We start from the raw sequence: 16,452 nt of genomic DNA, 5'->3' as shown, positions 1-16,452 counted from the left end.
ATTTCCAGGCTAAAAAATTGTTAAAGATGTACAATTTACAACAACAACAAAAAAACACAAATCGCAAATGAATCAATGAAGTGTGAAGAGTCTCTGCAAATTAGAGTCCTTTTCAGATGTTTTTTGAATAACAATAATGTAGATGATGATCGTAGAGATGGAAGAAGGTTGTTCCAAAGAGATGGTCCTCTGTTTTTTAATTCATTAAGAGCAGTCCGACAATATGGACGCTAACGATTGTGTGTGAATACTTGATACTTTTAAAACATATAGCATACTGTATTTGTAGTGACCCATAATTAAACTAATGAATTTACTTGCATACAGTGTGGCTCTTGTCCAGGTCCCTCTTCCCTTCAACCTTACAGCCAAGACCATGCAGTTTCATCTGCTGTTGCACACGCTAATCTTAAGTGGGATATATTTGGAGGCGTAGTGATTGCTCCAGTGATTGCATCCTGTAATATTTCACAGGGAATAATATGAAATTACTGCATACTATTGAACAGTAAATGGTCCACAACCTTTTTATTTAAAAAGTTAACTGCATTCATTAATAAATTTGAAAGCAACTTGCCTGTATGTGAATGGTAAAATCAGGGGGATCTGCTGTGTTGTTTGTTTCCTGTGTTTCGCTGGAAGTCAGAGCCACTATAGGGGGTAGTTTATATGGCACCACTGACAGGCGACTAAATGAAACGCACCGTCACCTTTCATAGAATAACAGATTTCTTTGAACCTTGTTGGAAACATTTGGACAATGTAAATAGGTCTACTTGACTCAAACAAACATACAACATTGGTTTAGTTGTTTTTAGACATTTAAATGCGGAAATGTTACATAATATATCTGTAATGCAATATAAAACCAACTAATAAATGATGACGTATTATAGATTAAAATACCCAGCAGTATATGAAGCCATTGAAATGAGTTCCTGGACCATCAGTGTGTTTGTAAAGAGCTGAGAGCTGAAGGAGACAGCTGGAGCCCAAACGAGGAGCTCCAAGAGTCTGAAAGCTGTTAATGAAATATCACTTAATGCAGATTTAAGCTGCTTCATACAGAATGAAATATAAAGGTAAACAGGTCTGATAAGTCTGCTGCAGCCACAGTGGAGCGTTGGAGTTCAGATCGGTGAGTATCTCTGTGCTGTGTGTCCAGTTTGGGTCGTGTGTGTTTCTGTGTGTCGATCAGAGAAAGTCCTGAGCTCAGTGAGGTGACAGATGTTGATTGAAATGAGTGGATTTTATGTTCATGCAGGTTTGGGAAGTAAATGTGATGTCACTGCTGGAAATGTTACAGCTCAGAAAATGTGAGAGAAAAACTCTGAAAGGCAACATTTAACCTCAGGACGCTTGGCCTCTGTTAACTGATTCGTTCTTACAGTGATTACAGCACACAGATTAATGACATCATAACATATCTTAAACATGTGACGTGACACAGCTCAGCGTCCAGTCTGGATAAATGTTGCCTTTGTCAGTCGTGAAGGAAGTGAAGCTGCAGGTGATGTAAGTACAGAGCAGCAGGCAGGAGAGAGACCTGCTCGTCACATGATCACATCTGTCACATGACCTGATGTGACATCAAGACAGCTGGTCTGTTTTCTTTTACTTCATTTGGTTTAATAAGTGAGGACAGATGCTGTTTGTCATCTACAGTGTTTATCTTCAGATATGATAATGCTTTTAATCCATTTTCCTATTTAACCCACTGAATTTGTGGCTGAATCACATTAAAAAATCAAAGTCAGTGATTTTCTATATAATATTTACTGTGCTATGGAAGTGTAGAGCCGTCACACCAAAAGAAAAAACATGTAAATGGTTGTCTGTCTCTATGTGTCAGCCCTGTGATAGTCTGCTGACCTGTCTCGCCCAGTGTCAGCTGGGATAGGCTCCAGCCCCCTTAACTTTTCTCTGTTGTGGCAGCTCTACACTTCTGTACTTTATCTGTCAGATAAAAGTGATTACATTACATTTGGGATGTTACTCTACATTCTCTCATCATCTGCTCAGCGACTCTGCAGGACTTCGGAGGACCATATGTATATTCAGTACAGTAGCACCTCCTGTAGTTGAAGTCTGAAGATGACTGCTTTTGCTTTTCAGTTTTTTTGTCTCAGTTGCTTCAGCAGTCAAAGCTCCATGAGTTCTGCAAAAATCGATCACTTCAAACATCTAACCAGTGAGTCAGAGTAAATAAATTCATCAGTGAATAAAAAATCCCTTTATTGATGAAGTTAGGACGGTTATTTTACACACAGTAACTCAACAATAAAGTCATATATCCTCTACAGCTGACTGAATATAATACAACTACCTGTTCATCATGGGCTGCAGACCCCAGCAGACTTTACTGATTTAATGGCCCACAATCAATGGCAATATGGACATGATATTGTAGGGTTTTTTTTTCAATAGCCGATTGAAAACCCAAAACTTGTAGCCTGTTAAAACTTAGTCTGAGTGGGCGTAAGTTTGCTGCATAGATCAGCCTCTCATTGGGCGGAACAAGCCACCTGCTGAAGTCCCGCCCTACCACCTCCGGTTGTGTAGCAGTTTTCAAAACGTCCTTTACTAACTTTTGCGGTGTTTGATCTTGTGGGGATGTAGCCATTTTTCTGCCATGGTTTGCGTCCTGTAGCCGATATTTTTGTGGGCGTGTTACACCAAAACCTGTTTCCCCCCGGCAATATTTTTGCAAGCGCACCTTGCTGTGGCACCGCCAAGAACGATTGTGATTGGTTGAAAGAAATAAAAAAAGCCGGGGCGTTTTTTCCTCCAATCTTAAAGTGAGAGTCGGCGCAGCCAGACTTTTCTTTTCTTGAGAAAGGTCTGGTGAGCGAGACTAGTTAAAACTCAACTTGAATCATGTCGACCAGAAATAATATTCAACAACATAATGATGCAGAAATACACAGAAATATAGCCTATAGAGTGGAGTTATGATATGGGGCACAGAATTTAAATTTACTAAATTTACGATTTACTGAGAATTCGTGATCTAGCACAGACCACCAACCCTCCACCTCACTCACCACAAGGACACTACTTCCCTGGGAGGAGAGCAGACAGCAGCTCAGACTTTAGCCACTGTAGCACCCTTGTAGCACAGTGGGATGTAATCCATGTAACTGCAGCAACAGAAAGTTTGCTGGTCCACTGGGAGCTCTGGGAGATCGAGAGGGCAGTCTGGGTGTTCAGTCTTGCTCTGACTGAAGTTGAGTTGCTGCGGGGCGCTAAGTGAAGGTCTGTCTCTGTCGCACCGCTGCTGCAAAATTAATGGAAACAGCATGTGTGGACTGTTGTGGTGGGTGCCAGCCATTTGGTGACAGTAGCTACTGTTGCAGAGTTGAAGATTCAAGGCACTCGGGATCACTTTATAACATCACATCCTTTTGGACTGTCCCTGAAAATTTGTTACAAGTCCTTTACATAGAAGTCAGTCCACAGGATTTTGTAGGCAACTGAGAAAGTCTGGGAAAGTTTTTGAGTTACGTTACAACTTGTTCACCTGAGGGCAATAAAAATGATTCAGACATGTACATGTTCAATACAAAACCTTTGAATAAATGTAAGTATCAGATCAGATAACATAAAGTGATCGGGACTTTCTTGGCATGAACCTTCATGAAGATTGTTCCTGAGCAAATGATGACACTGTTTTCATTTAGGAGTGGACTGTTCCTTTAATATGACAGAAAGCTGTCTGTGGTCAGAGTGTGTCCACGGTCTCTCTTCTGCCTACTGTATGAGCCTCAGTCAGTGCTACAACGCTACATAAACGGCTTGTTTTGTCTTGACCCTCCCTCCCTCCTCCTCCTCCTCCTCCTCCTCCTCCTCCCTGTTCACCCCAAAGTCGAGCAGATCACCGCCGTTTTCACCGCCGCCACCAGGCAAAAGGCATGGGACCATTTCTCAAAAGCACAGCGCAAGAACATAGACATTTGGCGCAAGCAGTGTGAGGTTGGTATACCTTTGTGTCGTCTCCTCCCTCCCCGGCCCACTGCTTTCTTCTCTGCTGTCCTCTCTGAGCCCCACAAGAGACAGCTGTCAGAGACAGCCCTGTACCATCTGTTGGATTCACTGCCCCTGTTGTTGTTTTCCTGGATGCTTCGCCCTCACTGACTGACTGACTGATTGACTGACAGACTGTCTGGCAGCGGCCTCTGATCGGCTCTTCTTCTCTGCAGCTGAGATCCAAAGCAAAGATCTGATGCCTCTCCCAAAGTGTGAGGTGCTGCTATGGCAACAGTGATTTCCAGGGTTAAGTCTCTGATCAATTATTCATCCAGAGTCAAATCCAGATAACAAGTATGAACATGAGGATGCTGTGTATAGGAGGAGGGAGGATCTGTCTGTTTGCAGCCTGTAGCAACAGCAGCCTGTTGTCCATCTGTGGGGGCTGAAACTGGAACAGTAAAGTGCAGAAATAAAAACAAAACCAACAAAGAAATAAAACACACTACACACTGTTGTATTATTAGCTGTTGTATGCAACAGCCTCAGGTCTTCAACAACTGAATGAACAGTTTTTAATTGTAACATGAAGTTTCCACATCACAGTGAAGTGGAAAGAACAACACATTCTCACGCCGACCTCGTCACATATCGACATTTGGTTGTGGACTTTCCATGTTCAGATACGACATGCATGGTACCCTGGGTGCATTGGTTCTTGATGTTCTGGGACGCCGTGTCATCTTCAGTTTTCAGAGGAAATGTACGATTTGTATTCAGTCTCTTTCAAAATAAATGCACATCGTTAGTACAACTTCACAAATTGACGGGGGTTTTTTTTTTTACCTTCAGCAACAAACGCACAAGGTTAGTTTTAGGCAACAAAAGTATGTGGTTGGGTTTAGGAAAAAAGATCACGGGCTTGGCTTTACAATCACACAGGAAGTAAACACCAGCCTCCCGGGTGAAAGTCAGTGGTTGTTGGACCCATCCACCACCCCTCCAGCCTGTCATACTTGGACTTCCTCCACCTTAACTCTCATTGTTGCCCCGTCATGTTTCCGCCTGATGCCACTGGGCACCAATAAACAATAACAGCAACCAGCTATGTATCACGCCGCTGTGAAAGGACGGCTTTTTTGTCAGTGTCTGACCTAGCACCAGTTTTCAACAACTCCTGAGTGAGACCAGGTTGGAAATAGACAAATTTCATTATGAAGTAAATGTTGGTTTCACATTGTAATGGCTACAGAATAACGACGCTGATGAGTTTAGATTGGTTCCCTAGATGCCTCTAGCCTGGAAATCTAGAAAGATTTAGGGTCTGGCTATGAGTAATGAAAATGGCCCAACTCGAGGGGCGGCACCAAGCATGCATTAGAAAATATCACTGCACGCAATTGGACAACACTACGACCAATCAGAACAATACACAGGGTGACGTATACGCTTAGCTACCAGAGGAGCTAACTGGTAGATTAGACTCTTGCCGTATCCCGTCGGCAAAACAGAAAAAACATCCTTCTTGCATAGGAAAGATTCGAGCGCCGTCTTCTGTTCCTCTTTTAGAGAAAAAGCCAAGTCTAACTCGTTTATTGTAGCGGCCAAAGCCGTTTCAAACGGGTCCATGTCATTGGTTCGACAGCCCATTGGTTCAACATCCCATTAGTCCGACTGTCCACGGTGCTGAATGGCTTGCGGCGGGCGTATGGTGCGCCGCGACCGGCTTGAGGCGGAGCAGGCTCACGGCTTATGTGTTTGTCACTTTCTTTTTCATTTTAACCCACACCATGATCTTTTCCTAACCCTAACCAAGTGGTTTTTGTGCCTAAACCTAACCAGACCTTAACCACAGGGCATCATGATGATTTCGGAACAGACTTTGGAACAATGAGTTTAATATGGTCAGAACAATGGGCTGTCGAACCAATGTTCATCCGTAGCCATCTTGCAATGTTTACTGACTGATTCCGGACTTCGTCGTCGCAGCGCTGTCATCATGTGTTTAGCTCGCCTCTGGCCCGCCTATATCAGATACACCAATGTGACTGGTGCAGCTCTGCTCCAACGGCATGGGTAATGAGCATCATTACTGATTGCCAGAGTGACTCGCTGAGCAAATTCAAATTGTGCTCTAGCGAGAACTCTGGATTTCCAGGGTAAGATGCCTCACCTTTACTCTGCAATTCTGTCTGCTACGTGCTTTGACTACCCGCGAAAATAAAGGCTCCATTTATGGCAAAAAGGAAGTGTGCAAGTAGAGCGCTTTAGCTTTCCTTGGCAGCTATCAGTAGCCACCCCCAGTTACCAAGAGCGTCATTTTGCAGTTACTATCCCCAGGAGTGGAAATCCCGGATGGTGGAGCAACTGAAGTGACTGAAGAAAACAAAATGGTGATGTTGTCAGTAGTCGCGGCTCTGAGGAAAACGTAAAGAGATCCGGTTGTCTTTGTGACAGCGCTGCCACAATAATACCACTTGGAAACATAAGTGGGGTAAAAATTAAGGAAAAAAAGGTGAATATGTTGTCCAGCAGAGGGCAGCACAGAGCTGATAACAATCAATACAAATTTGTTCCTTTGTTTCCATGAAGAAATGCAGCTGAGCTTTTTATCTTTAACAGAAGACACATCATATCCAATCACGCGTCAGAGCTCGCTTCTACGAAGAAAAAGTAACAACTTTCAACAACAAACAAAATCACAAACGCAGCGTCAAATAAACGCAACTAGCAAACGAGAATGATTCTTTTTTTTTTTTTCTTTTTTTTTTACTGGTGATACAATTTACAAACAGTAGCCAGTAATTCCAGCAGACAGAAGGTTGATTAATATTTTATTGAATGATAGCTCACAGAGAATGCATACATCAAAAGGAAATACATAACAGTGTGTGTTTGTTTTTATTTCTGCATTTAAAATCAATCCGGTTTGATTAACGATGATTAACACTCAGTGAAGTTTGATCAAAGTCAGCTCAGTGTCACCACATATAAAACAGTTTGGTCCAATAAGAGGTAAGAGACAGAGACAGTGGTGAGACACAACCATCTCTAGCACGCTACAGTCCGTTAATGGCTAGTATCTGTGGTAAGTCTATGTGAGGCGGACCCAGGCTGCGTATTCAGCTGACAAATAACCAGAGAATGCATTGTGGATGCTGACAGCTGAGATGCTTTTCAAAGCATCACTGACGAGAAGAGAATTTCTGCACACTGTCCTTTTACTTACAACATTTGGGTCCTCAGACCTTCATCAGGTAAAGTCTGATGAAAGTCTGAGGACCAAAACATTGTGTATTTGAATAAAGTATTCTTATATAATCTTATATGTAAGAATTCTATTCTCTTCATCTACGGACATTTTTCTAGTTATTGATGATGTGCATAAGCCTCCATGCTCTAGTTCAAAACACTGCTGGAAGTGCTGAACTGTTAAATGAATTGCTTGAAGAATCTTGAAGCCCAAAGGTCTTACACTGCCCAAGTTGGGATTTGAACCCTCGGCCCTGCAGCTGCCAAAAGTGTGTGGACATGTGGCAAGAAATGTTTCTTTTCTGCAACTTAACATTGAAAACATAAAGTCAGACCACAGCTGCTGCAACCAATGTACAGCCCTGTGATGAGTTAACACATAGTCAGAAATGATCATTATGTATATTTTCAACCCTGATGCCTCAACTTGTATCTATGAACTAAAGCATATATGCACCACTGATAGTCTTTGAACTATTTAGTTGTCAGACACTTTGAGAAGATCAAGGACAGAAAAGTCTATGTGTTTAGCACCTTTGACAGCAAGGCAGCTCAAAGTGCTTAACTTGACATAAAGACATGAAGTGAGTCTAAAGACACGTTCTGGTGCCTTGATGTGTGTGTCGTGGTGCTGAGGACGGCTTGCACTGTGTGTGTCTGCTGCTTGTGATGTTTCAGGAGCTGAGAAACGCCCACAGTGAAGAGATCATGGGCATCAGAAGGGAGGAGGAGATGGAGATGTCAGACGACGACTTGGATGAAAATCCCTGTAAGAGGATGCGCACGGAGGAGAACGGTACGACACACCAGAGTTCATAATCACCTTTACACGTCACACTTTTAATGAAGTCAAGAAATTTCTGATTTAAATTTGAGGCCTCGTGTTGGAAGCTTCTTTTTTTCAGATATCTCTTTGTACAAAACATACATTTGTTTTCTTTTCTCCAGTTAATGTGATGATGTTTGTCCCGATGTTGTCTCGGTGACTGAGTCATCAACATTGGATGTTAAAGTATGTTTTCTAACATCCACTCAGTCTATCAGCACCCTCTGTCTTTAGAGCCTCGATTCAGGTATTAAGAAAAACTCCCCAAAAATCCCTTAACAGCGAAAAGACGGATTAAACCTTAGCAAGAGCATCAGAGGATGGATACTCCTCACAACAACACATCTGTCAGTGAAACACAAATCTGCAGTTACATACATGAATGTCTCCATGCAATGCCGATTCAGTCCTGGCTGCAGAACAGTGGACCAGCTCTTTACCCTTGCAGGGCTGCTGGAGGGGTCGTCAGAGTTTGCTTATCCAGTTTACATGTGCTTTGTGGACTTTAAGAGGGCTTACTATCACGTCCCAAGGGGAGTCTTGTGGGGGGGTATTACAAGCCATCCTGTCCTTGTATAACCAGAGTGAGGGCTGTGTCTGCATACTTTGCACAAAGTCAAAGACATTGTCAGTGGGTGTTTTCCCTTGTCTCCACTTCTGCTTGTAATAGTCATGGACAGGATCTCGAGGCGCAGCTGAGGGGAGGAAGGGGTCCGTTTTGGTGACCTCAGAATTGCGTCTCTGCTCTTTGCAGATGATGTGGTTCTGTTGGCTTCATCACGGCGTGACCTCCAGTGTCCACTGGGGCGGTTTGCAGCCGAGTGTGAAGCTGTTGGGATGAGACTCAGCACCTCCAAATCTGAGGCCATGGTTCTCTGCCAGAAACTGGTGGATTGCCCCCTCAAGGTTGGGAGAGTTACTGCCTAAAGTGAGGGAGTTGTGCTATCTCTTGAACTCCCTCACTTGATTGGTGGTTTTGCGCAGCATCTGCAGTGGTACAGGCGCTTTGCCAGACCGGAGCTGAGCTGAAAAGTGAAGCTTTCGATTTACTGGTCCAACCCTACCTACGTCCCAACTCTCACCAATGGTCATAAGCTCTGGGTAGTGACGGAAAGAATGAGGTCACAGATACAAGCGGCTGAAATAACTTTCCTCAGGTGGGTGGCTGGGCTCAGCCTTAAGGTGCGGACACACCAAACCGACATCAAAGAACTAGTGGCGACGAAAGCCAACTGTTGCGTCGTCTACATCGCCTCACGTCGCCCTGTGTCAGTTGCATTTGAACACACTACACGGACTACATCCGACGGCCAAGTAGCACGTACGTTCTGCGCCTGTATGAGAGAGAGCGGAGTGAGAGAGTGGTACATCCTGTCAGCCGAGGGGTTTCCTATCTGTGCAGCCGAGCACCGCAGCACCTCCACGGACTATTACATCCAGACGGTCCCGGTGTTTCCTCCTCAGGCTCCACTTCACTCAGCTGCCCGATAAACCCGCTGCTTCTTCCCACTTTAACCTGAATAACAAACCAGGGCTCAGTGCTCCGGTTGGATCCAAATGGAAAGCCGGAGCTAGCTGGGAAGCTAGTGGAGGCTAACTGGCTGTGCTTCCCTTCGGTCATGCTGCAGCTAACACTCCGCTAGCCTCACAGCTAGCCCTGGTTTGTTATTCAGGTTAAAGTGGGAAGAAGCAGCAGATCTGTCGGGCAGCTGAGTGAAGTGGAGCCTGAGGAGGAAGCACCGGTTAGGCCCGGTTTCATTACAGGCAGATTCACTTCATTCAATAAAACCTGAACAGCCAATCAGAGTGATCTCTCTCACCGACAAGCTCCGCCGCTGATTCAACGTGCTCGATCAGCCGAAAGGCCGTCAACGCCATAATGCCGATGGTACGGGACACACCGCAAAAACTAGGGCAACAGATGCTCACCAATGAGCAAGGACAGCTGGAGGGAGCTCGGAGTAGAGCTACTGCTCCTTCCTCCTCCTCTATAAGCCTGCTTGTTTTTATTTTAAGGTAAACATGGAGCGACTGAAGTGTGAGGACGTCATTAACAAACACACTGAACTTTGTGGCCTTATTGTTGTTTCCATCCTCAGAGGAAAGGTCTTCTCATTCTTCTCTGCCGTCTCATGTTGGTTGAGAGCAGTGAGAAGCCTCAGTGTTTTTATCAGTGAACAAGTGAAACTGACTGCATCCTCATGTCCTCCTGCAGGAGTGTGTGATCAGACTCAGGCGTCTCTGAAGGAGGAGAACGACTCTCTGCGATGGCAGCTGGACGCCTACAGGAACGAGGTGGAGCTGCTGAGAAAGGAGCAGAGTAGAACCAGCCGACCGGACGACGATCACACACAGACACACCCACACAGCGCAGAAACTCAGATCCAGCTGCTGCAGCAGAACATGCACAACATGCAACAGGTTTGTTCCTCCAAACTCGTCTTTAGTAGCAACATACAACATGCAGCAGGTACATTTCTCCAAACTCTTCCTCAGTAGCTGCTGCACTGTAAACTTCAAGTATCAGTCTTCTACTTGTGTATTGGTCAGATTTGGATTATGACTCACAGTAAAATCTGTTTTTTTGCCTCTTGGAAGTTGAGGTGTTGGCTTGCATCAGCTTCTGGTCCAATCACAAAGTTTCACACTCTCAGTTAAACACTTACCACACATCAGACTGCCTGAGGAGAAACATGCACCAGGGTCAGTGTACAGGTGAGAGATGTGACCCAAAAATAACCTGTCTGAAGTGTCAGGGAGGAACTTTAACCCCTGACTGCTTCAGTGGAGCTGCCCAGATCCTGGTGTGTGTGTGTTTGTGTGTGTTTGTGTGTGTGTGTATCAGAAAAGTGAGCTGACTTTACTTTATTTTCCTCGAGCAAACAGAAAAAAACCCAGTGGTTGTTGTTCCCTGCTGACTCAGAGCTCTCCCAGAATCCTTCGCTCCACTGGTTTCATGAAGCTTTGTTAGAGCGCCGAGCTCGTTTGTGACGAGTTAGCCTGATGTGACTCGACTTCCTGTCTTTCTCTATCGCAAGTGACAGCACTGATAGAACCGGGCACATCACACCAAACACACACACACACACACGCATGCACACACATACACACGCACACGGTGGCTGGTTGTAAATGTGTTGCTTACTCGTCTTCTAACAGTGTAAGAGAACGTCACGCGACTGTCGCCTCTCGTTTGTCACCTGCTGATGTTTCTCTTCCCTCCGTCACAAACAAAATAAGAGCTTCACTTTATTTGAAATTACATTGTGAACAAAAATGTATTTAATCAAAATGATAAGCATTTAAATATTATGAAAGACCCAACATACACTTGCAAACATATAATGAGCTGATGTGACTGAGCGTGATGAACCAGAGTATTTCCGGTATTTCTCCCACACTGTCAGCCACCCAAAGCATCATTAAGACAATCATATCTTTCATGACGATGTTACATCATGTGTGTGTTTGTCTTCCAGCAACTGCTGAGCCTGCAGGAGAAGCTGAAGAGTAAAGAAGCGGAGCTGGAGCAGGCGAGAGAGGAGCACCGCTACCTGGAGGGGGAGGTGCTCGCCCTGAGAGACAAGGTGTGTACAAGGCTGTCACATCACAGTGCTCCTTCAGGTTAAACCCAGAGAGTTACATCCAATAGAATACACTCACTGGCCACTTTATTAGATGCACTAGTCATATAGACATGGTGAAGATGACCTGCTGAAGATTAAATCGAGCATCAGAATGATGAAGAAAGGTGATTTAAGTGACTTTGAACATGGCATGGTTGTTGGTGCCAGACGGGCTGGTCTGAGTATTTACTGGGATTTTCAGCACAACCATCTCTAGGGTTTACAGAGGATGGTCCCAAAAAGAGAAAATATCCAGTGAGCCAAAATGCCTTGTTGATGCCAGAGGTCAGAGGAGAATGGCCAGACTGGTTCAAGATGATAGAAAGGCAACAGGAAGTCAAATAAGCACTGGTTCCAACCAAGGTGTGCAGAAGAGCATCTCTGAAGCAACAACACCTTGTCCAACCTTGAAGCAGATGGGCTACAGCAGCAGAAGACCACACCAGGTACCACTCCTGTCAGCTAACAACAGGAAACTGAGGCTACAATTCACACGGGTTTTCTCACCAAAACTGGACAATAGAAGATTGGAAAAACCACATTCAGATGGAAGCATGGATCCATCCTGCCTTGTATCAACGCTTCAGGCTGCTGCTGGTGGTGTAATGGTGTGGGGGAGATTTTCTTAGTACCAACTGAGCATGGTTTAAACACCACAGCCTACCTGAGTATTGTTGCTGACCGTGTCCATCCCTTTATGACCACAGTGTACCCATCTTCTGATGGCTACTTCCAGCAGGATAACGCACCATGTCACAAAGCTCACATCATCTCAAACATGACAATGAGTTCACTGTACTCCAATGGCCTCCACAGTCACCAGATCTCAGTCCAATAGAGCACCTTTGGGATGTGCTGGAACGGGAGATTCTCATCATGGATCAACTGTGTGATGTCATCATGTCAATATGGACCAACATCTCTGAGGAATGTTTCCAGCACCTTGTTGAATCTATGACACCAAGAATTAAGGCAGGTCTGAAGGCAAAAGGGTCCAGCCTGGTACGCTGATCAAGCTTTTACACTGACATTAGCTTGTACCTCCAACTCTGCACGATTCCCAGTTTGCACATTTTCCCCTTTTGACGTACGAGAGCAGCGACTCTACTCCAAGCTCCCTCCAGATGTCTGAGCTCCTCACCCTAACAGACTGGTGCAGGTGTAGCCTCTGCAGCGTGTTGAAGTGCAATAACAGGAGACATGAGATGACTCAGATGTCGGTCTTTATCAGCTGTAGTTGTTTGAAGTCAGTTTAGGGTGTAAAGCTGCTTACACACTCACATCAGACAGACCACACCCGTTATGTCACTAACATTTGACGAGATGTCTCATACTGTCTCAGTAAATAACAACGTGCTGCACAGTCATCGGCTGCAGATTGAATCCTGAGACTCATTCAATCTCTCTTTTGTGGCTCAAACACACGCACACACACACACACGCACCCACACACACATACACGTCTACACACACACACACACACACCTCTCAGCAGGAGAAAACAGAAAAACATGTTGGCAGGATCGTTGCCATAGCAGCCCTGCTGTCCTTCCAACCTCCTTCATCCCTCCATCATTTCATCTGTGTTTGTGTGTGTGTGTGTACTTGTGCATGATATATAGTGAGGACCAGAAAGCATATTTTGGCAACAAAGTGAGGACAGTTTTGAAAAGTGAGGACATTTTGGCCTGTTTGAGGGTTAAGACTTTGATGGTTCATGTTACAGTTAGGTTTAGGTTCAGGTTAGGGACTGTTCTTATCTATCAGAGGAGGGGAGGTGGCTGTTTTTATTTAGACCCTCCCCGAGGCTACAGATATTATTCCTTGAGCCTCCCTGAGTGATGGGAGGAAATCCATGACCCTCCCTCCACCATAAATTATTCATTAGATTTTTATAACTCATCCTTTGATGTTTGAAAGTTAAATATTGAAGACAAAAAGCTGGAGTTGAAAAAAACCTCAGTTTTCACTCTTGTTGTCCTGCTGGTTAGTTCAACTGTTTATTTCTAGCCAAATTTTAAATGAGACATAGAATAAAGTGATTTTGATGAAATGACACTATTTAAAGCTCAGATCTGGTTCCATCCAGATCCAACATCTGTTTTTACAGCTTCTGACTATGATGAATGTCATTTTGGACACAGTTTCTTTGAAAAATTGCCAAAAATTGCATGTTTTAATTAAAGATCACCAAAATGTATCTCCAAGATTTGAAAAATTCACAAAATTTGGAAGACATGTTTAAAGTCTGGAGTAAAATAAATACAAAATGCAACCATTTAAATTTGTATGCCCCTCCCCTAAACCAAAACAAAAACACAAGTCCCTCCCTAGTGCTTAAATACATAATTTGACATGCCTCCCCCTTTTTTGCACCACCCCTCCCCCCACATTAATAACAAAAGCCCTGTTTCCACCAACACTTTCAGTACAGTACCTTTGGAACCAACAGTAACCCTTCAGACATGGTATCTAGACCCCAGTGTTTCCACCGCAAACAGTACTCCTAAATATGGGCGGGGTTGTTGTCACTCACTGCTCCGTCCAGCACTCACTGTATTTCCTCCTTTATCAGTCTACACCTGGTTTATCGTCCACAGAACGAGGCTGCACGCCGACATTTTCACAACAAAACAGAACAGGCTGCAGTGAGAGTCTCTCTCCATGGGATATTTAAAAATAGCAGCTTTGTGCATTTAGTCCTTCTCAGGCAAGCTCAGGGGTTTAGTGTCGCTGGAGCCCACAGGAACAACGCTCTGTGACGCTTTTTATTCCTCCGAGTGAGGATTAGAGTATATGCAGTTCACATAATCCAGTCCAAACTAATATATATTTTAAACTCTTTAAGATCCACTCATTACTAAAAGTCTGTGTCATCCAAGAGACACAATCAAAACTAAAGTGATGGTCAAAGTTGTCACAGTGAAATTTAAGGTGTGCTGATGGATTCACGTCATCAACTCATGCATTGAGTAACATTACAAGTTAACATTCCACCTTAAAAGTCGCCGGCAGTCGACCCAGTGAATGAAGTTATTTTTTGTCAGACTCCAGCTGCTGTGAGAGGCAGCAAAACATCCTTTCATTTTATAATTACAGTTTACTAATAAAACTCTCCACGGTATGAACAGTGGTTACATGAGCCTCAAAACCAGACACAACTCAGCCCTGAGCAGAGTGACCGTCCTCTACTGACCAATCAGACTGCAGTGTTCACAGCTCCACCTTTTAGTACCAGATCTGTGTGCTAGGTACCCCAACAGAGGGGGGACCAAACATGGGAACAGTAAGGAACGGTTCCATTGGTACCATCCACAACTTTACACAGTGGAAACAGGACAGACACATACTGAACGGAACTGTACCATATGGTAGTGCTCAGTGTAACTACACCAGCTTCTCCTCTGATGCACCTCTTTTCTCTGTAGTGTTGTCTGATTGGTTCCTCAGGTTTGTGATGTAACAAACCTTGGTTGTCTAAATCAGTGTTTCTCACAGTGTCACTGCAGTTCCATGGAGAAAAGGCTCAGCTGTGGTGCTGACTGCTCATTTCTCTCATGATATGTCTTATGGCGTATAAGAAACACCGTATGGACGTGTTAACAAGGTTTAAACTTGATTTTCACTTTTAAATGAGGTCACAATTTCAGCAGAAGCAGCCTGTTACCATCGCGTGTGTTTTCAGCTCTCATGAGAAATGTTTGTCTCCGATGAATCCACATATTATTCATTTTTCCTCTTTATGGAAATTGATGTCAGTTGTCCTCCAAACTGTGTCTATTGATTCTTTACAGTGCAGTGCTCAGCTCAGTTCCTCTTTACATGACAAAACACACGCAGAGGCTGCATAAGATATTACACCGGATCGTTACTGTGGTTTGACATAATGCATCCATCAATGCCTTGTAAAGAGAGGGGAGGAGGAGCAGCACATGTTTTATTTAGTGCTGTAACAGATCTGATTTAAAGGTGGTGCAGAGACATGGATCCAGGCTGCAGGCTGAATGAAACATCAAACCAGCACTGCGTATTTAAACCTGCACAGAGACGACTTCATTCAGTTGTACATTTCCTGTGACAACGGAGGTCATCATTTATTTCATTCATTCATTTTCCTTATCCTGTTAGGGGTTGTGGGGGGGCTGGAGCCTATCCCAGCTGATACTGGGCGAGAGGCAGGGTACACCCTGGACAGGTCACCAGACTATCACAGGGCTGACACATAAGCCCTTTTACGCTGCCAGATTGTTGGCGAATGTTGGGCTGGCAAGCTGCGAGCGTTTAGACACACAGAGGCGGATTGGCGAGTTGATCCGAGGTGCCCAATTTTCCGCCTCGTAGGGTAGACATCAATAATATCAGTAATATTTGGTAATAATATTTTGGTTTAAAAAGAACGAGGCAGCCTTCCACCACGGGAGGGGCTGTTGATGACTTGTGGGAGGAGCTGATGATGATGCGACACATTGCGAGCCACTGGCGGTGGATAAACAGGAAACAGCTGATAGCAGGAATTAGCGAGCAGCTAGTAGCAAGAGGGAAACACAAACCTGACAGACACTGTAAAGATGAGCAACTGGGGAGACAAGGAATTGAGCGTCCTCCTTGTCCTCGCAAACGAAGAGGCCATTAACCGTCAGATGACGGGGACGGTGAAGAACGGGCCGACTTATGAGAGAATCACCGAAGGACTGACCAGCCGCAGCTTCCCTCCCACGTCACTGTTTACGTCACACGCTGAGCTACATGTTTTGTTACTTGCTCACGAAAAAGGTGCATTCT

The 16,452-nt window shown here is 44.5% G+C and overlaps 1 protein-coding gene across 2 annotated transcripts in view; it reads left to right on the top strand.

Annotated features, from left to right (window-relative positions):
* enox1 (ecto-NOX disulfide-thiol exchanger 1) overlaps positions 1–16,452 on the top strand; it is a 137,942-nt gene that overhangs the window by 107,539 nt on the left and 13,951 nt on the right. For both annotated transcript variants that reach the window (XM_033618165.2, XM_033618164.2), the window contains exons 9-12: positions 3,866–3,972; positions 7,897–8,014; positions 10,260–10,465; positions 11,524–11,631. In XM_033618165.2, coding sequence (XP_033474056.1) covers positions 3,866–3,972; positions 7,897–8,014; positions 10,260–10,465; positions 11,524–11,631 — 539 coding nt within the window. The remainder of the gene's footprint in view (positions 1–3,865; positions 3,973–7,896; positions 8,015–10,259; positions 10,466–11,523; positions 11,632–16,452) is intronic.

Source organism: Epinephelus lanceolatus, chromosome 14, assembly GCF_041903045.1.
Source record: "Epinephelus lanceolatus isolate andai-2023 chromosome 14, ASM4190304v1, whole genome shotgun sequence".
Lineage (NCBI taxonomy): Eukaryota > Metazoa > Chordata > Actinopteri > Perciformes > Serranidae > Epinephelus > Epinephelus lanceolatus.
The sequence above is the reverse complement of the archived record's forward strand: the minus strand, read 5'-3'. Positions and strand labels throughout refer to the sequence as shown.